The sequence below is a fragment of the Nicotiana tabacum genome, chromosome 19 (assembly GCF_000715075.1).
Source record: "Nicotiana tabacum cultivar K326 chromosome 19, ASM71507v2, whole genome shotgun sequence".
Lineage (NCBI taxonomy): Eukaryota > Viridiplantae > Streptophyta > Magnoliopsida > Solanales > Solanaceae > Nicotiana > Nicotiana tabacum.
Window position 1 is genome coordinate 27,813,291 of NC_134098.1, and position 21,751 is coordinate 27,835,041.

At 38.5% G+C, this 21,751-nt stretch overlaps 1 protein-coding gene across 4 annotated transcripts in view; it reads right to left on the bottom strand.

Annotated features, from left to right (window-relative positions):
• Positions 1-299: 299 nt before the first annotated feature.
• The window catches only part of LOC142173874 (uncharacterized), a 34,396-nt gene continuing 12,944 nt past the window's right edge, over positions 300-21,751 (bottom strand). For 3 of the 4 annotated variants that reach the window (XM_075239792.1, XM_075239793.1, XM_075239791.1), the window contains one exon: positions 14,747-15,104. In XM_075239792.1, the coding sequence (XP_075095893.1) occupies positions 14,762-15,104 (343 nt within the window). In that variant the 3' untranslated portion in view covers positions 14,747-14,761. Of the gene's footprint in view, positions 538-14,746; positions 15,105-21,751 lie in introns of those variants that run through there. The other variant, XM_075239794.1, reaches the window with a different exon arrangement.

Genomic DNA, 21,751 nt, shown 5'->3' on the forward strand with positions numbered 1-21,751 from the left:
AGTTCATTAACTAAATTGATAATACTTTCGTTTATTTGATATTTAGTAAATGATATGGAGCCTGGAGGTGTCAGTGGTTAGTGAAGCAATTTTCCCTCAATTCTTTAATATGCATAGCAGTTCTTCCACAGAGAGTCCACAGGAAAATTAAACCCTACGGACACGAATACGGAAAGGACTTGTACCAAATATACTGGTGGATAACAGCCTGAGAGTGGAGTTAATGTGTTGTACACCTCACTTCATTGTATTTTACGTCAAAAGAGACTCTATAATCATCAACAATCTAAAGGACAATAGGAACAAAAAAATGATTCTTTAAAAGCTTTTATGACATGAACTATCTACATATTCTACAACAGAGAGAAGGGGGAGGAAGCACTTCCTTTACTTTTTACCTTATTGCACAATGCACATCCTATACTTACAACAACTTCTTATACTTAAACTTGCATCAACTCCTTGGTTGGCTTCACAATAAGCATAGGGCATTTCGCATGGTGGGCACAGTAGTCGCTTACGCTTCCCAGAAACGCCCTGCAACATAGAAAAAATTTATCTTTATCATGAGCTCTCGAAATGGATAGTTGGTTGTAAGAGTTTGAAATTTTTGTCAAAAGTTTTTTTTTGTTCTTTAACGAGAGAAAGTTTGCTTCTTGAATGTAACGACCCGGCCAGTTGTTTTATGTATTAAGACCCCATTCCCCTATTTTATGCTTGCCGTATGTTTGTTTGATGTTTGATGACTTGCGGGGATAATTTGTTTAGTTTTGGGAAGGCTCAGAAGTGAATTGGAACACTTTGTCGCATTTTGGAAGCTTAAGTTGTAAGAGTTGACCTAGGTTTGACTTTTGAGTAGACGACCTCAGATTGGTGATTCGATGGTTCTAATAGGTTCGTATGGTGATTAGAGACGTATGTTCAGATTCGAATTTGGAAGTTCCTAGAAGGTTTTGGCTCTGTTTGCCGAAAGTTGGCAATTTGAAGGATTGAAAAGTTCATATGTTTGACCGGAAGTTGACTTTGGTGTCATCAGATTCCGACTGTTGTTTCGTGACCTTGGATTGGTTCAGTTAGTCGATTGGAATTTGTGTGCAAAGTTCTGTTGAAATCCGAAATGTTTAGGCATGGTTCGGACTTCAGACGCATTTAGCGAAGTTGGAATGTTTAAAAGTTAAAAGATGAATAATCTTCGATTCTTGGATTTGTTGTTATTTGTGATGTTTTGAGTCTTTGGATAAGTTTGAATTGGGTATGGGATCTTGTTGGTATGGTTGGACGAGATCGTGAAAGGCTCGTATGTGTCTAGGGACGGTTTCAGACCATTTGGGAGTGGTTTAGCATTGTTGGCACTGGTGCACATCACACCTACTATTAAGGTGTGTTGCGATGAATTTGTGTGCACATGCGCTTGGGCTTTAATCCTGTGGTTGGCCGCATTTGCGAGGCGGCTGCGCTGATGTGGAGTCGCAAAAGCAGAGTTGGTCGCGCACCTGCGATGCCGCAGAAGCGGGAGGTGAGTCATAGGTGCGAGGGCAGGCTGACGGGAAGCAGCTCGTAGAAGCGAGATTTTGGCCGCAAATGCGACCTTACAGATGCAAGGATTTTAGTCGCAGATGCGAGATTGCCTGTCAAACTACATATTTTGAGGGTTTGCTCATTTTTCATTATTTTAAGTTTTGGAGCACAGAAAGAGACGATTTTGAAGGAGATTTTTATTACTACTTTGAGGTTAAATACTTTATTCTTGAATTTGATTATATATCTTGATTCCCATAGATTCATAAACTTAGAACATGGAATTTTAAAAAGAAATTTAAAATTTTTGTCTACACTTTAAAAGAATGTATTTTAGGGATTTTAGGGTTAATTTGGACTCGATTTTGTAATCTAATCATATATTTGAATTCGTGGGTCCGGGTTGAATTTTGTTTGACTTTTGGAGGATTTGATAAAGGATTGAAGCTTTGTTGTTTGGAATTGATTTCTATAGCATTATTTGACGTTATTGAATTATATTTGACTAAACTCGAGTCGTTTAAAGTTAAATTTGGACGGAAGGCAGTTGTTGATTGTGTAAAGCTCACCGGACGAAGGTAGGACGAAGGTAAGTCTCTTGTCTATCCTTATAAGGGGAAATTTTCCCATAGGTGATCTATTTGCTACTTCACTTGATTTAGGAGCCACGTATATGCGAGGTGACGAGCACATATGCCTAGCTAGGTTATGATCGTATCAAGTATGCCTTGTTTGGATTGTGTAAATTACTTATCCTTATTTTTTTGATTCTATGACTATGTGATAACTCGTAATTATGACTTAAAAACATGCTTAAGGTTATGACTTATTGAATTGGGTATAGAGAATTATTTTGCCATATTGAGCTTTATTATTAATCTGTAGCTATACACTTGCCTTAATTGCTTTATGATTTGGTGGTTATATGACTTAATTTACTCATGTTAAATAATAAAATTAAGACTTATGCTCGTTGAACTAGCTCATTGAGTCGTCTTGATAAATTGAATCACATGATTAGCCATAGCCATGTGAACTTTTATCTGCATCCTTATTGTTATGTCCGATGCTCTTTTATTAATATTATTTCACACACATATGCATGAGTTGGAGAGTTGATTATTGTGAAAAGTTAAGAATTTTGGCACTACGGACTATAAACGGATATTGATTTTGACTATTGATCATTGATTGTAAAGTGATCAACGCTTGGATATGGATCTATCCCTCAGAAGTTAGGTGATTACTCATGTTATTTTGGGCTCTATGAGCGTAGGCACCCAAAATTTTAGTGCTTGGTTTGGACACGTGGCATGTGTGGGGCGCATGAGTTTTGTGCTGTGAGGTGTTGAGAAAGGATCCTGAGCATGATATGACTCATGTAGTAACTTTTATATCGCTATTGGTTGATATACATCATGTTTCTACGTGAGAATTGAAGTATTTGATATCTGATTCGATCTCTTTATCTGCAAAGTATGTCTAATTTTACATGTATGGTATTTCTAGCTTTTGTGCATATTTGGTGATATCATGCTTTATTCCGTATCTTATTTATGTTTTCACCTGATTAATAGACTGTTAGTAAGTGTTTATGTTGACCGCTCCACTATTTCTTCGAGGTTAGACTTGATACTTACTGAGTACTGCAATTTTCTATTCATACTACACTTTCGCACATTTTGTGCAGGATCTAAGGCAGGTATTAGAGGTACCCACTTGGCTGAGTAGGAGTTTAGTGTGGAGACTTTGTGGTGAACTATTTTACTTGATCCGTTTGTTGTCCTCTTTCCCTTATTTTCTCTCCCTATCTATGTATTTTCGTTCTAGACAAGTGTTGTTATTCAGTTGAGGTTGTTTACTCTTATTAGATGCTCATCGTGATGTGACACCGAATTTTGGATGTTGTTAGACAGATATGACCCTGTCTTGAATTTTGTATTTATGATATTGATCTTTGAGGCATATTCCGAATTGTTATTTATATCATGAATATATTTAAGACTTAATAATTTGTTTCTATTATTGTTGTTGTGTGTTAGCATGCCTAGGGAGCAAGTAGGCACCGTCACGATCTTTGATTGAATTTTGGGTTGTGAAATTGAATTTGGGATCTCCAACTAAAATCACTCAAGTATTTGTGTACTCTATGCATCTTAACAAGTCACCTTTTACCTCATGTTTAAATCAGACATAGCAAAAAGTATCATAATGTTATTTGGCCAAAGTAAAAAAATGTATATGAACACGCATTTTGTCTGGAATATTTATTTTGTGAAGAGAGAGAAGCCATTTAGAAACTTACAAAAACCTAAATCTCGAATAAAATGAATCATTAATCTCAACCATACACTCCCAACTTGATTCGTTTATACGTTATCTCCGCATAAATTGAAAATTAGCAACAATAAATTACTTTGTAGAGATTCATAATATGGCAGTACCTCCGCATATAAACAAGTACTAGCTTATTTGAGATTGAGCTTTTTATGGATTAGATAAATATTCATTTTGCATGAATCATAACACAAACTCATATCAATAGTTTCCTTCATATATTGCATCATATGCTTGATGTCGTTTCAGATTTTGGATGCAGAATTATATCATGCTAGTAGATTAACAGAAAATGCTATATTAGACCTTGTATCAATAGCATGATATATAAGTGTACAAATTGCACATAGATAATATGGTACTTTATGACTAAGGAGTTCCTCGTTTTCTTCTTGAGGTCAAAGTGGATCCTTGTTCACTTCAAGTGATCGAACAATCATTGAAGTACTTACTGGATGAGTTTTATCCATGTGAAATCGTTTTAAGACATTTTTTGTAGGCAGATAAATGGATAAAAATCTTATATGTTAAATGTTAAATTGGTTTGAAACATAAACAAGAAGTATAACAATTTCTGATGTTGTTCTCTTTCTAAAATTACATAGACAAATAGCATCATTTATGTACCCTTCCTTCAGAAGTATAACTAAGATTATATTACATGCGCCCTGATTATTTTAAATCGTACAAAGATCTGTAATTTGATCGAATGCATTTCTTGAGATATTGAACTATTTGCTTTAAGCATTTTAAATTCTTCAGGAATTTTCATTACCAATTGAGCTATAGAGGCAGGTTGTAATCGCATCGATCAAATGTATGTCAACGCTTTCACGTACAATTAAACTGATGCGATATCAAAATGTTATTGCATCCATAACGGATGAATATATTTCTTCATAGTCAACGTTGAGTCTCTGCAAGTGAAACAAGACGTGCCTTATATCTTACACTTTTGTTTTTCTTATTCCTTTTCCCCACAAAGATCCATTTATGGCCAATTGATTTTACATTATTAGGTGTTTTGACTATTGGTCCCAAAACTACATGTTTAGCAAGTGAAGTCAACTCTAGTTAAATTGGCTCTTGTCATTTTGGCTAGTCACATCTTTGTTGACATCTTCAACAAATTGAGATTCAAAATTCTCATTATCTTGAATAATGTTAAGCACAATATTATATGCAAAAATATTATCTACAACTATTTCAAATCGGTTCAAATTTATTTCATCACCACTACAACTTAGTAATAACTCCCCACTAATTTGAGTCTCAGGTTTACTTATTTCTTCATAGCAGATAGCTCTTCTGCATCATTAACCCGAATTGGAACATTCTCTGAAGAAGCTTACAAGTAACTTTGCAACAACTTCCTGAAGTAACTTATATGTAACTTATAAGTAACTATGTAAGCAGCTTCTTATAGAAGCTAAAAAGCTTACAACTAGCTTTGCAAGCAGCTTCAAGGTAATAAATAGCTCTACAAATAGCTTTTTGAAGTAGTTTACAAGCAAAGCTTCTGGTGTATAAATAGAGAGCTAAATCTATTTAGTTTGTGCTTCAATTTAAAGTGAAATAATATGTTCGTCTTGCCCTATACTTTTCAATGATTTACTTCTTCGTAATTTTATTTTAAACATGCTATCAACACGAGTATCTGCCATCTTGAACAAATACTTCGACAAAATGTAAGATATGCATTTTTTTCTTTTTACATCATGATAGTTCTGACTAAATTTGAATTCGTAACCCTAGACATTTCAGGCAAAAATTATTTGTCATGAGTATGAAATTATTAAATTCATTTTGATGCTATGGGTTTTGGAGACACCATCAAAAATAAAAATCAGGCATCAAATCAAAATCATGCTTAATATTCCTAGTCACCACGTTGACGGAGGTTTAAAAGTAGAATATCTTATTGTAAAAGATCCACTTATGTTATGAAATATTGAAAGAAAGGTATGACCCGAGAAGATAGTTGTTCTTTCACAAGCACGCTATGATTAGAACCATTTATGGCGGCAAGATTTTAAATCAATTAGCAATTATAATCTAGCTATAATTAAAATTATTTCTCAATTCAATTATATGAAAAAAAATATCATTGATATGATATGCTAGAGAAAATATTCCCTACTTTTTATGTCTCGAGTATGCTTCTGCGGCAGCAATATCAAGAGCTGAGATTCAAAACATATTCTAAACTAATTTCACATCCTCTCATAACTTAATAATATAATAAAATATTAATGAAAATAATGAAAGTCGATCTACTAATTCTATTTCATTCCGTAAAGTAATGAGATGAAATTACACTAATCTAAACGTGAAAAGGGTCGTGGTACCAATCGTGATCGAGAAAAAAATTCTTATCATAATGGTAAGTACAAATACTTTTCACCACCAGCAATAAAAAAAAGAAAGCATAAAACGGTGCAAACAAAAATTAAAAAGTATATCATATCGTTTAGAAGGAAAAGGACGATCACGTACATTTTTGTACATCAAAGCACGTGATTGGGTTTTATGAAGTAAAGAAGAGAAAATAATGCTCAAACAAATTTTATTTCTGAAAATTTTGTTGACTTCATGTACTTAGTCGTAGCAGATTTCTTTGAACACTTCAAAAAAAAAAATAGATCATATATATGATGGATCTGTAGCTGAAAACTTAAATATATTGATGTTAGCTTCTGTTGTTTGATCTAACTAATATGACCATGACTCCTGTATGTATACGGTCAAAACCGAGTTTGCCCTTCGTGTGATTAGTCAAGATTGGAGCATGACGGTCCAAGTATCGTCGTTATAATATCGAGCTATGATGTGAAGTTGGGTTATCGAGCTCGAGATCCAGAGACCGATCGAGTTCGAGTCAAGGTCGAGCTCGAGATCCAGAGACCGATCAATACTGAGCTCAAGTCAAGATCGAGCTCGAGTCAAGGTCGAGCTCGAGACCCAGAGACCGACCAATAACGAGTCCGACCAAAATCAAGATCGAGCCAAGAGACAAAGAGCCGTTCTAGCCGCACTAGGGAAGAGAATCTCGGCGGAAATCAAGGAAAAGCTAATTAACTATTCTATCATGGGATCCCCACTATGTATTTTTAATTGTATCCAAAGTAGGATTCCTCCACTATAAAAGAGTGACTATCATTTGTGTAAGAGGACAGATTGGAGATATACATTCATACACTCTCACATTCCAGAGATTATTGAGATTTACACACACATAGTAAATATTATATCTTTTTTTGGGCTTTGGACATTGGTTCATCTTGTTCATTTATAAATCATTCTCTACCCAATTTGGGTTTGTATTCATTCCTTTTTTACAGTCAATATTCGATATATTTCTATTTATTTTTCTAATTTGTACCAAGTTATATCACGTATCCTTAGAATTACGTATAAATTCAATTCTATCCTTTTTTCGGGTAAATAGTTTGGCGCGTACCGTGGGGCTAAGGATAACAGTGATTATTTGGTACGAATCTCTACAAAACACACCATTTTACACTTACTCTTGGAAGTGTCTTTGATTTCAAGTTAAAAACGACGAACTCTCAATTAATGGCCCTACCTATCGTCAACGAAGCTGGCCTTCAAGATGAGAACAAAAACCTGGCGACCAGGGATGAAAGGCCACCCGTTGATCCCGTTGGAGCTCGGATCGTAGATCTAATTGACGTTAATTCACATGTGGCCATCGAGGCAAACCAACTTTCCGACCCCGAAAATAACATTTATGGTGGAACTCGATCTGTAGTTCGAAATACCCAAAATGCTGAAGAAGACGAGATCATCCTTCGTATGATTTTCGAAATGTTGCAAGCTCAACAGGTAGCGATAGCTCAGTTGTAGAGCCAAACCCAGGCACCGAGCAGGGCCGAGCCCGGTCCACCCCGAGAAGTCACCCACGAAACAGGGCCAGCCGTAGTAAGATCAAATAAACAAGAATCGGGGACTAATCCCGAAGTTATTAAGATGTTATAGGAACTGACAAAACGAATTGAGTCAGGAGAAAAGAGGATTGAAGCAAACGACAAAAAAGTAGAAACTTATAACTCCAGGGTTGATCAGATCCCGGGAGCACCACCGGTATTGAAGGGCTTGGATTCTAAAAAATTCGTACAAAAGCCTTTCCCCCCGAGCGCGGCTCCTAAATCGATCCCCAAGAAGTTTCGCATGCCCAAAATTCCTAAATATAATGGAACGACCGACCCCAACGAATATGTGACCTCTTACACATGTGCCATTAAAGGGAACAATCTAGAAGACGACGAGATCGAATCCATACTATTGAAGAAGTTCGGGGAAACCCTATCAAATGAGGCAATGATATGGTATCATAATTTACCGCCTAACTCTATCGATTCTTTTTCTATGCTTGCAAATTCTTTCGTAAAAGCACACGCTGGAGCCATAAAGGTCGAGACCAGGAAGTCGGACCTTTTCAAGGTAAGGCAAAAAGATAACAAGATGCTAAGAGAGTTCGTATCTCGTTTCCAAATTGAACGAATGGATCTACCACCAGTCACGGACGATTAGGCTGTACAAGCTTTCACTCAAGGACTGAACGAACGAAGCTCGATAGCTTCACGACAATTGAAGTAGAATTTGATCGAGTACCCGGCTGTTACCTGGGCCGATGTGCACAACCAATATCAATCGAAGATCAGAGTTGAAGATGACCAGTTGGGTTCTGGGTCCATTATTAAAAGGGACATCGACCGAGAACCAAGGTCGAACAACGACCGATATCGGCCGTATAACGGAGATAGTATGGGTAGACCTACACGCAACTCCGTACGAGGCGAAAGGAGAAGTGATCGAGGCCAAGGGTCTCAGGGGCTGATGAACAGAAATGGGTTCGACAGGAATACTGAACCTACGGAAGCACCACGGTTATCAGAATATAACTTCAACATCGATGCATCCGCCATCGTGTCGGCTATCGAACGCATCAAAGATACTAAGTGGCCTCGACCTCTGCAGTCCGATCCAGCCCAGAGAAATCCCAATCAAATGTGCAAGTATCATGGCATCCATGGTCACAGAACGAAGACTGCAGGCAGTTGAGAGAGGAGGCGGCCCGTTTATTCAATGAAGGGCACCTTCGAGAATTTTTAAGTGACCGGGCCAAAAGCCATTTCAAAAGCAGAGATTTCAATAGACAAAACGAACAAGAAGAGACACAACACATCATCCACATGATCATCGGAAGGATCGATGTCCCCCAGGGGCCGGTGCTTAAACGCACTAAGATGTCTATTGTAAGAGAGAAGCGATCTCGGACTCAGGATTACACACCTAAAGGAACCTTGTCCTTTAGTGACGAAGACACGGAAGGAATCATGCAACCCCATAACGATGCACTGGTAATATCTGTATTTATGAATAAAACTCAAGTTAAGCGTGTGTTAATTGATCCAGGCAGTTCGGCCAACATCATTCGATCAATGGTCGTAGAGCAACTCGGTCTACAGAACCAGGTCGTGCCCGCTGCCCTGGTACTGAACGGATTTAATATGGCATGTGAAACTACTAAGGGCGAGATAATCTTGCCAGTAAACGTGGCCGAGATCATCCAAGAAACGAAGTTCCACATAATCGAGGGCGATATGAGATATAACGCTCTGTTCGGGAGGCCATGGATCCACAACATGAGAGTAGTTCCCTCGACCCTTCACCAGGTTATGAAATTCCCAACATCGGAGGGAATCAAAATGGTCTACAGCAACCAGCTGCAAAAGAAATGTTTGTCGTTGTTGAAGTTATTCCTATATTTTCACTATCATCGACAAAGGGATCAGATTCGAAGGAGGAACGGGATACTAAATAGCAATCACAAACGTCAGCCTCGACCCAACTAAAGAATCAGAAGACTGACGAAGATGATGACTATGGGGTCCCTCGATCCTTTTTGGTCCCCAATGATTCCGACGCTACCCAATCAACAGTCGAAGAACTGGAGAAAATCACGCTAATCGAACATCTTCCCGAGCGAAAGGTATACCTGGGCACGGGGTTAGATCCCGAGCTCAGGAAAATGCTTATTCAATTTCTTATAGCTAACATAAACTGTTTCGCTTGGTCCTATCTTGACATGACAGGGACCCCACCGAAAATAACCACTCATAGACTGAGCTTGGATCCGAAATTCCATCCGGTAAAGCAAAGAAGAAGGCCTCAATCCGAGGTCAAACATGCCTTCATCAAGGACTAGGTAACCAAACTTATTAAAATAAGATCCATTAGAGAAGTAAAATACCCCGAATGGCTAGCAAATGTGGTGGTAGTCCTTAAGAAGGGAAACAAACTTAGAATGTGTATAGATTATAAAGACCTGAACTAAGCATGCCCTAAGGATTCCTTTCCTTTGCCTAGCATCGATCGTATGATCGATGCCACGGCCGGCCACGAGACTCTCAGTTTTCTCGATGCCTACTCTGGGTACAACCAGATACAGATAAACCCGGAGAATTAGGAAAAGACCTTGTTTATCACTAAGTACGATACCTACTGTTATAACGTAATGCCATTCGGTCTAAATAATGTTGGTGCAACTTATCAACGCCTAGTAAATCGAATGTTCGAAAAACAAATAGGAAAATCAATGGAAGTTTATACTGATGACATGTTAGTTAAGTCCCTGCGAGTAGAGGACCATTTAAAGCATTTGCAGGAAACTTTCAACGTACTAAAGAAGTACAATATGAAGCTCAACCCCGAAAAATGTGCATTCGGGGTTGGCTCGGGCAAGTTTCTTGGTTTCATGGTGTCCAACCGAGGAATCGAGATCAACCCCGATAAAATCAAAGCTATCGAGGACATCACGGTAGTAGATAATGTAAAGGCTGTGCAAAGGTTAACGGGGAGGATAGCCGCCCTGGGACGATTCATTCGAGATCCTCAGATAGGAGCCACCAATTTTTCTCACTGCTTAAGAAGAAAAGCAACTTTGCATGGACTTCGGAATGCCAATAGGCTTTGGAAGAACTAAAGCGGTATTTATCGAGCCCGCCGCTGCTTCATACCATGAAAATGGACGAGCAACTTTACCTGTACTTAGCTGTCTCGGAGATAGCGGTAAGTTGAGTTCTGGTTCGAGAAGAACGAGGTACGCAATTCCCTATTTATTATGTCAGTCGGACCTTAGGCGAGGCCGAAACTAAATATCCACACTTAAAAAGATTAGTGTTTGCTTTAATAAGTGCCTCTAGGAAACTAAAATCATATTTCCAATGTCATCTGATACATGTTGTGACAACTTATCCTCTTCGAAACATTTTGTACAAATCTGAGCTTTCGGGTCAATTGGCCAAATGGGCCATAGAAATCGGTGGATACGATATCGAGTATCGACCCCGAACCGCTATCAAATCTCAAATCTTGGCGGACTTCGTGGCTGACTTTTCACTGGCCCTCGTACCCGAGATTATAAAAGAGCTACTGATAAAATCGGGTACCTCTTTGGGAGTCTGGACCCTTTTCACGGACGGTGCCTCGAACGCGAAGGGGTCCGAATTAGGCATTGTACTAAAATCAACCATAGGTAATGTAGTTAGACAGTCTATCAGAACTACAAAATTGACTAACAATGAGGCCGAGTATGAGGCCATGATTACAGGTCTCGAACTAGCTAGAAGCTTGGGAGCGGAGGTTGTAGAGGCTAAGTGTGATTCCCTCCTCATGGTAAATCAAGTTAACGGGACTTTTGAAGTCCGAGAAAATCGAATGCAGAGGTACTTGGATAAATTACAGGTGACTCTACATCAATTTAAAGAATGGACTTTGCAACATGTACCCCGAGAACAGAACAGCGAGGTCGACGCTCTTGCAAACTTAGGTTCATCGGTCGAAGATGACGAACTCAACTCGGGGAATGTCGTACAACTCATAAGATCGGTGATCGAAAAAGGTCACGCCGAGATAAACTCCACAAGTCTAACTTGGGATTGGAGAAACAAATATATAGAGTACTTCTAGAACGAGAAGCTTCCATCAGATCAAAAGGAATCGAGAGCTTTGCGCATAAAGGCAACACATTTCACCCTGTCCGAAGACGGAACGCTGTTTAGAAGGACGTTCGATGGACCATTGGCAATATGTTTGGGACCAGAAGATACCGATTACATCTTACGGGAAATTCACGAGGGCACTTGTGGAAACCATTCCGGTGCCGATTCGCTGGTCCACAAAGTAATCAGAGCAAGGTATTATTGGACCGATATGGGAAAAGATGCGGGGGAGTTCGTTCGAAAATTTGACAAATGCCAAAGACATGCGCCCATGATTCATCAACCCGGGAAGCTACTCCACCCGGTCCTATCTCCATGGCCTTTCATAAAATGGGGAATGGACATCGTCGTCCCCCTCCCATCGGTCCCAGCTAAAGCTCAGTTTATTTTGTTTATGACTGATTATTTCTCTAAATGGGTTGAAGCACAGGCTTTCAAGAAATTCAGAGAAAAAGAAGTGATAGACTTCATTTGGGACCACATCATATGTCGATTCGGGATGCCAGCCGAGATTGTATGTGATAATGGAAAACAATTCATTGGCAGAAAAATAACTAAATTTCTCGAGGATCACAAGATCAAAAGGATCCTATCAACACCATATCATCCCAGCGGGAACGGACAAGCTGAATCGACCAACAAAACCATTATCCAAAATCTTAAGAAGAGATTGACCGACGCCAAAGGAAAATGGAGAGAAATACTACCCGAGGTCCTATGGGCATATCGCACAACACCGAAATCCAGTACCGAAGCAACGTCATTCTCGTTGGTTTATGGCATCGAAGCTCTGATCCCGGTTGAGGTCGAAGAACCTAGCATCAGGTTTTGATATGCAACAAAGGATTCAAATAATGAGACCATGAACACGAGCCTAGAATTATTGGATGAAAGACGAGAGGCCGCTCTCGTCCGATTGGCTTCCCAAAAGCAGCGGATCGAAAGATACTACAATCGAAGAACCAATTTTTGACATTTTAAAATCGGGGACTTGGTGCTAAGGAAAGTCACCCTCAACACCTGAAATCCGAATGAAGGGAAACTGGGTCCAAACTGGGAAGGACCATATCTGGTTCTCGAAATGTCGGAAAAGGATCCTACAAGCTCGGTGTGATAAACGGAAAACAACTACCGAGCAATTGGAACGTATCGAACCTAAAACGATACTACTGCTAAGGTACAACCCTTCCATGTTCATTTGTATTTCGAAATTAACCATTGCAGGTGTTTCGACCAGAAACAGGGATGAATTCTTCAACTCGAAGCCTTCAGGTCTGAAAGCACGTGTTGCACTCTTTTTTCCTTAGACCGGTTTTGTCCCAAATGGGTTTTTCGGCAAGGTTTTTAGTGAGACAACCATTGATCGTGCTAACTTAGAACAATTCAACAGTATCTGATGCCTCTTTATAATCAACCTCGAATACTGGGGGGCATTGACATCGAATATATCAAGTTCGATGCAAGAAATTTACTTCATGGCAACAGGGTCTCGATAGGAAAAATTGTAAGGGCCAAATGGTCAAACAAACCATGCCCGCGTAGTTTGCTCGAGCCCTGGCCAAACACTCACTCGACCATAAAGCCTAAGGGCTACATTAAATCGAGTTCGAGCAAACACTCACTCGACCATAAATCCTAAAGGCTACATTGCTTCGAGTTCGAGCAAACCCTCACTCGACCATTAAGCCTAAGGACTACATTGCTTCGAGTTCGAGCAAACACTCACTCGAGCACAAAGCCTAAGGGCTAAATTGCTTCGAGTTCGAGTAAACACTTACTCGACCTTTAAGCTTAAGGGCTACTCTTACTTCGAGTTCGAGCAAACCCTCACTCGACCATAAAGCCTAAGGGCTGTTTTTTACTTCGAGTTCGAGCAAACACTCACTCGACCATAAAAGACTAAGGGCTATTTCATTTCGAGTTCAAGCAAACACTCACTCGACCATTAAGCCTAAGGGCTACTCTTACTTCGATTTCGAACAAACATTCACTCAACCATAAAGCCTAAGGGTTATTTTTATTTCGAGTTCGAGCAAACACTCACTTGACCATAAAAGCCTAAGGGTCGTTTTTCACTTCGAGTTCGAGAAATCATTCTCATTCAACCACAAAGCCCAAGGGCCACATTGATACAAGTTCGAACTATTTTAAATAGAAAATTAAGTATATGAGGTTTCCATCTTTTACTATCTTTCCCTAACAATTTACAATATATTACAAATAATTTAATTAAATAAAGAATACAACTTCACTTTATGTATTGTGACTTCTGTGTATGGTCGATTATGATCTATGAGAAGTTCAAAGTTGGTTTGGGAGAATAATCATCAATTCAAAAGATTTAAGTTTGAACAGTTAACCAAGTCTAGACTTTTCAAGAATGCATGTCCAATTGTCCACATTGGTTGTTTGACAACTTTTGTTGATTTCTCACTAAGTGTTAACAACCGATGGCAATCGGCACGTACTGAGAATAGCCCCATGCGCACGGCACCTTGCGGCGCTACTTGCACGAGGCCTCGCCGTTCCGTTGCCAAGAACCGGGGACTACGTGTCAAGCTTAAAAATCTGCTTCAAGTTTGAGCAAATCATTTCATTTGACAATATCAAGCCTAAGGGCCACCTCAGTTTGAGTTCGAACATTTACTCGGGGACTACCTATAAGAAACGGTAGAGTGTAGTACTTACTATCGGTCCTTACTATCTTAATCTTGGACCTTCGAATAATTATTCAATGCTAAGGCACTTTTGACCTTTGTATAAGTTAACAAAAAGGCAAAAGATTCAGAAGCCATAAAAGGGAAAAGTTTTATATATATAAATCTTTTACAAAGTCAACTCGGCCTGAAGGAAGTTCTTTACAAAGGCCGAAAGCAACCTCAATAGAAATAACAAAAACTACCTAACATCCTAAATTGCTTGGTCTTCATCGGAGGCCGCGTCCTCAGGATCTTCCCCACCTTCAGATTCGCTCGAGCTATCGGAGTCTTCCTCAGGGAAGGCCAGCCTTCGAGCCCTGTTTTCCTCCGCCTTGGAAATTTCAATCTCGGCCTCAACATCAAAGCCCTGAGCACTGACCTCCTCGAGAGATTCCCTCCGAGCCTGCCATTTAGCATCTTCGACCATGCTCTTGGCCTTGGTCTGGTTGACCTCAACATCGATCCTGAACTGGGCCACTTTAGCATAAGCTCTTTTATTAGCCTCATGATGCAACACCGAAGCCTATATACATGACAAAAAAATGTTAGAACTATCTACAATTCTAAGTATAAAAGAAACAGCAGAGATGCCATAGGAGTTACACGATTCAGAGCATGCTGGGCCTCGTTGAAAAGGCAGGCGGGTCCTACCTCATTCATCGCTGATTTATCCTATTCTGTCACCAAGGACCGAAGGAAACTAGCAACCCCCACGGGGGGGGAGGGGAGGGGGGAGAGAAAATTCGGGTATCCTCCAGGATGGAGGGCACTACATTCCGCCTACGATCGGGATCAACACTCAGGGCAGGCAATCGGTCCACCAGTTTTAGAACTGATGAAGACCCGCCAGAGCCCGACCATGATGCTTTCTTTGGTATCGGTAATCCACCAAACCCGATAACCTCATCCGAGGCAGCTGACTCGATCCCATCCAGAAAACCGTGGATATCGGTCGGCTCCTGAATGCCCTCGTAGGATCGACCTTCTAACATGCTGGCCTCACGGATCATAGCATCCGAAATCTGAGGGGATCTGCTAATATCAACTATTCCGAGCTCATCCCTCGAGATATCTTCTACTGGCCGAGAAATCCTACTCTCGGTATCTCCTTCAATCACCTCAGCTCGAGACGGAATAGTCTCGGATTTTTTTTGTTCTGGGATTATGGCTAGGGTTCCTTTATTTAATTCCGCTGATTCGGAAGATTGTTGTATCACAACATTAGCCCGTACACAGGCTATTTTCTCTTCTCCTTCTTCGGACTCGTCCCTTAATCGGCGGATCGATTCCGAAGGCATGGCACCAGAGCCCCCCTTTGGCTTGCGAGATTTCTTAGCCGGTTTTTTCTTTTCCGAGACCGGAGAACTTGGTGCGTCTTTTTTCTTCTTTTCTTTAACCTGGTTCGGGGCAGGAACCTCTTCATCACCAGATGGAGGGCTCATGACAACATCCTTCTCGAGCCCTACAAAGGGAAAATGGGGGATAAGTAACTAAAGATGAACAAATGACAAACAAATTAAGAAGAGAGACTTACCATGACTACGAGCCTCCCATAGACCCTTTGATAATTCCACCCAAGCACGCTCAGAGTACGGTCTCTGCAACACCAGACCTTCAACCCATTGTTTAAGACCCGGAATCGGTTCCGGCATCCGAACCACGACTGTGACAAGAAAGGAAAAATGGATCAAGAAAATGAAAGACAGTCACAACATTAAAACGAACGAAGGGAAATAAGCACTCACGGTTCATATTCTATTTTTCAGGAAATGGCATGTCATCGGCAGGGATCAGGTCCGAGGTTTTGACTCGAACAAAACGGCCCATCCAACCTCGGTCACGAGTCTCGTCTATACTCGAGAACGTCGCTTTGGTGGCTCGGCGAGCAAGCTTGATTAACCCTCCTCGATAAAGTCGGGGACTATAAAAGCGCACAAGGTGACCGAGGTGAAAAGACACCCCTCGATTTTGCTCGAGAAAAATCGGAGAAGAATCACTATTCTCCAAAAAGAAGGATGGATCTGGCTGAGGGTCACGTCGTATCTCTTGCAAAAGGCGATGATGAAAAGGTCTAAGGGACCCAACGTGAAAGGATAAGTGTAAACACTTAGAAACCCTTCCACGTGAGTAGTAATTGATTCATCAGGCGTTGGTACTACCACGTGCTTATCATCCCAGTTGCATTCTTGTTTGACTTTCTCGAGAATTTTTTCGGTGATTATACACTGGTACCTCGACATCGGCTCACATCGGCCCGGTACCGAAGATGGTTTTTCAACTTTAAAGTCACCGACAGTTGAACACCCTATCGGAACGAATTCCTCAGGGCGAGGCTCCGTCGCATCCTCACCGCCGGCGGGTCGTGATGAAGAAGCGGCCTCTTTTTGCGGAACAGTTTTAGACGTTTTGGCCATCTAAATTTCTGTGAACAAAATAGAGGGGAGATTGAAGTATTTGATGTTTTGAGAAGAACAAGAAACTTGGAAATAGGAAGTTTTGGGAGAAGGCGAAGGATTGTGAAGATTGGAATGAAAAGGGCTTAAAAGTTTGAAATGATGAAGAAGGGGGATATTTATAGATGTCACATTAACGATTCAAAATTGGCAGTGGCCGACCATCGACTGACGCGCATTTAATGCCTTGGTAACTGGACCGACAGGACATTTGTCACATACGTCACGATCGGACTCGACGCAGACGTCAGTATGTATCTAGTTAGAGATTGAAAAATCATATCGTTCCTCGTCACCTTCTTTCTGAGAAACGAGGGGACTAACTGTATACGGTCAAAACCGAGTTTGCCCTTTGTGTGATTAGTCAAGATTGGAGCATGACGGTCCGAGTGTCGTCGTTATAATATCGAGCTATGATGTGAAGTTGGGTTATTGAGCTTGAGATCCACAGACCGATCGAGCTCGAGTCAAGGTCGAGCTCGAGATCCAGAGACCGATCAATACCGAGCTCAAGTCAAGATCGAGCTCGAGTCAAGGTCGAGCTTGAGACCCAGAGACCGACCAATACCGAGTCCGACCAAAATCAAGATCGAGCCAAGAGACAAAGAGCCGTTGTAGCCGCACTAGGGAAGATGATCTCAGCGAAAATCAAGGAATAGCTAATTAACTATTCTATCATGGATCCCCAATATTTATTTTTAATTGTATCCAAAGTACGATTCATCCACTATATAAAGAGTGGTTATCATTTGTGTAAGAGGACAGATTGAAGATATACATTCATATACTCTCGCATTCCAAAGATTATTGAGATTTACACACATATAGTAAATATTATCCTTTTTTGGGTTTTGAACATTGGTTCATCTTGTTCATTTATAAATCATTCTCTACCCAATTTGGGTTTGTATTCATTCCTTTTTTACAGTCAATATTCGATATATTTCTACTTATTTTTTCAATTTGTACCAAGTTATATCACGTATCCTTAGAACTACATATAAATTTAACTCTTTCCGTTTTTCGGGTAAATACTGTAAATATAGTACAAGTCATATTTTATTTTAGTAATGACATTTACTATAATATTTACTTTATCTATGTCGTTTCATTTTAAAGAATATATGGATCGTTTTTAAGTTTTGTTTAGTCAAACATAAATCACGAAGACATTTATTTAGTTGATAATGGAAAACACACATGTTATATGTAAAGGTTAGAAATACTTTTCTTATTTCTTAATAGGAAAGACAAACGTCACCACAATTTCTGTAATACAAATTTATTGAAGATTCCAAAGAGCCAATATATTTTTGCCTTATAGAACCAAACTTATCATAGACTATGATGCATTATTCTCTTCTGTCTTGAAAAAAAAACTTATTAAATTTTAAATATAACTGCCAAAATAGTAATCAAGTTGAGAGAATAAATGAAATAAATGTTGAATATCTCTATAATACTAAGAATATCTTCGGTCAGAAATATGTTTCAGAAAAAGTTATCAACTTTGTCTGCTGACTTAAATTGTACATAAATTAGCACAATGATGTACACTTTGTCATAAACTAGATACTAACCAATTCAAATACATTTGTACATTGAAATTAATATGGACAACCATTAAACAACCTGAAGAATCTTACAAGTTATTAATTTTATTGTGCTGGTTCTCGCCAAGACAAGTTGATCACTAGACCACTCCAACGAAAATTGAAATTCTTAAAACATATACATGGGAATATATATATATATATATATATATATATATATATATATATATATATATATATATATGGATCTTCCCTGCAGTGGATTGTAAGATATGTTATGATCCTAATAGATGCATCTTTTAGACCAGTTTTAAATTTCAGTGGAGGTAAAAAATAACTAGGTGACATATTTTTATTTGTCAAAATCTTGGCGGGCAGAAACACTCGATACCTATGTTGGTCGGAGACAACACCTTCCATTTAAAATTAGTCGAAGTTTGCCCAAATTGACACGAGCACCACATCATAAGAAAATTAAATGCATATTCAAGATGATCTCATGTGTGCCATCATCGCAACTTGGCGTTTGCGAAACCGTTAGCACATATAGTTCGATTAGGGGCCCAAATTTTGAATTATCCCATTAAGGGTATTCCCCTTGATAACGTTGGAGAATTCTCATCTCAAGCTTTTGATGATTATTTTCTATTAGTTGGGATAAAATTTAAACATCATGCGGTTCCTGTTCATAGTAAAAAATACCTTATAGAGTCATTTATCAAACACTTCCAACTAATGTTAAGACCCCTACTTATAATCATGTTGTTTTATATGCAACATCACTTGTTGATTGCATACCAACAAATTATCATAAATTCTCCTGACACAATTTATTTTTCGTCATGAACCAAATATTTCTCATCCATGAATTCTTGAATATGCTTATATGTGCAAGAAAAACCATCACAACACATTAAGACGTGCTCCACATTAATTTTGTTTTTGAATTTTTTATTTGCATTGCTTCATGATTTCGTCATTTTTCACTACTGGTGGTGAAAGGTATTCTTCGGTGCTTAACGACCATCTTGATAAGAATTTCTTTCTCGATCACAACTGGTACATACCACCCTTTTTCATGCTTAGATTAACGTAATATCATCTCATTCACTTTAAGGAATAAAATAGAATCAGTAAATCGACTTTCATGATTTTCATTAATATTTCATTATGAAGTTTCGCCATGAAAGATGTGAAATTAGTTTATAATATTTTCTGAATCTCAACTCTCGATATTGCGGCTACAGGAGCATTATTGAAGCATGAAAAGTGGAGAATATTTTCTCCAACGTATCGTACCAATGACATTTTGTCCATATAATTTCAATTCTGAAATAATTCTAAATATATTAGAATTATACTCACTAATTGATATAAAATCTTGTTGGCGTAGATGGACCCAATCACAACGTACTTACGAAAGAATGACTATCTTCTCCGGCCATATCTTTCTTTTAGGCATTCCACAATATAAGTGGTTCCTTCACAATTAGATATCCTATTTTTAAACCTCCGTCAAGGTGGGAACCAGGAATATCATTGCTTTGGAATATTTTTGATTTGATATATGATTTTTATCTTTGATGAGGTCTCCAACACACATATCATTAATATGAATTTCAAAATCTAATATCCATGACAAATAACTTTTACCTGAAATATCCAGAGTTAAGCATTCAAGTTTAGTCAGATTTTCACGATGTACAAAGAAGAAAATTCATGTCTTAAATTTTTTCGAAGTATTTGTCCAAGATGACATAGTCGTATTTATAACAGTAGTGAATTCTAAGTCTTTGGATGTTCAAATGATGAACAAAATTTTGAACTTCAAAAATGTAAAGCAAACTATTCTAAACGTGTTTAGCAACAGAACCTTAGTGATAAAATCGAAGTGGCCGGCTTTACGGGAAAAGAAAATTATCCATACGAGTGAAAATAAATTTCGGTACAAAATTTATTTAATTATAGACTAAGACACAACATAATATTTCTCTGTGTACTCTACATTCGAAGCATTAGGTCTAAATGCCATCCCATTTAACAAGTAGGAAATTACAAAACCCATTTGCAAGTTTTGTAGAACTAGGGAAAAACACTAAGCTATAAAATACAAAATATTTAACTAGTTTAACAACCCATTTAATCTTATTTAAAATAAAAGACCTTATTCATTATAAACCACTCGAAATAAATTTTTACTTTTTGGCCGCCTCTATCTTTCTCTTTTTCTCTTCATCTATACATTTTCGGCTTCTCTTTCTCTTTTCTCTTTCTACAACCTTTCTCTCTTTCTATTCTACTTTTCTTTCTTCTCTTTTGTTATGTCCATTTGGATTCTATTTTTTGTGGGTTTCTTATTCTGTTAACTTTTTAAGCAAAAATTTCTCTTTATTTTCTTTGGAGTGGTTGCTTTGGTACCTATCCACTACTGTCTTTGTACAATATAATTGAAATGTTTGTTGAGGTACTTTCATTATTTTCCTTCTATTTTGCTGGGTTTGACACAAACTCTGCTTCTCTTCTTCTGGGTTACTGTCATTAGATTATAATCTCTGCATACTCGATTGTAATCGATGTCTAACCCGTGTATAATATACAAACACTAATTATATATCGATTATACAGAGTATATATGAAGATTTACTTCAACTATACACTAAAAACTAGTACTATATTTTTAGTATTTTAAGTGTATAACTAGTATATTCTTCATCTCTTCCTCTTTGGATCTTATTTTTAGTAGTTGAATTTTAGGGCCTTTCGTGGCAAAAGCACTGGTGCTAGGGTAAAGAGAAGGATTGATGGTGTTGGAGGATAAAAGGTGGGTGTTTCCATGGGATTAGAGTTTTTAGAATTGTTGTTGAGCTGAAGGTTTGCGTAAAAGAAATAGCTACTGGGTTTCGAATCTACATTTAGTTGACATTTAAATCAGGGAAAATGGTCAAATATACCCCTCTACTTTAGTATATTGGTCATATCTATCTTCCGTTATATTATCGGGTCATATCTATCATTACCGTTAGTCAAGCTTTTTAAAAATATCCTCCACCCAATAGAAGTCACCAAATTAATAAAATAATTATTTTTAAAAAAATTCATTAACCCATAACCCATTAAACCTATCATTTAAAAATACAGAACCTAAATTTCTGAGACGTCTTAAC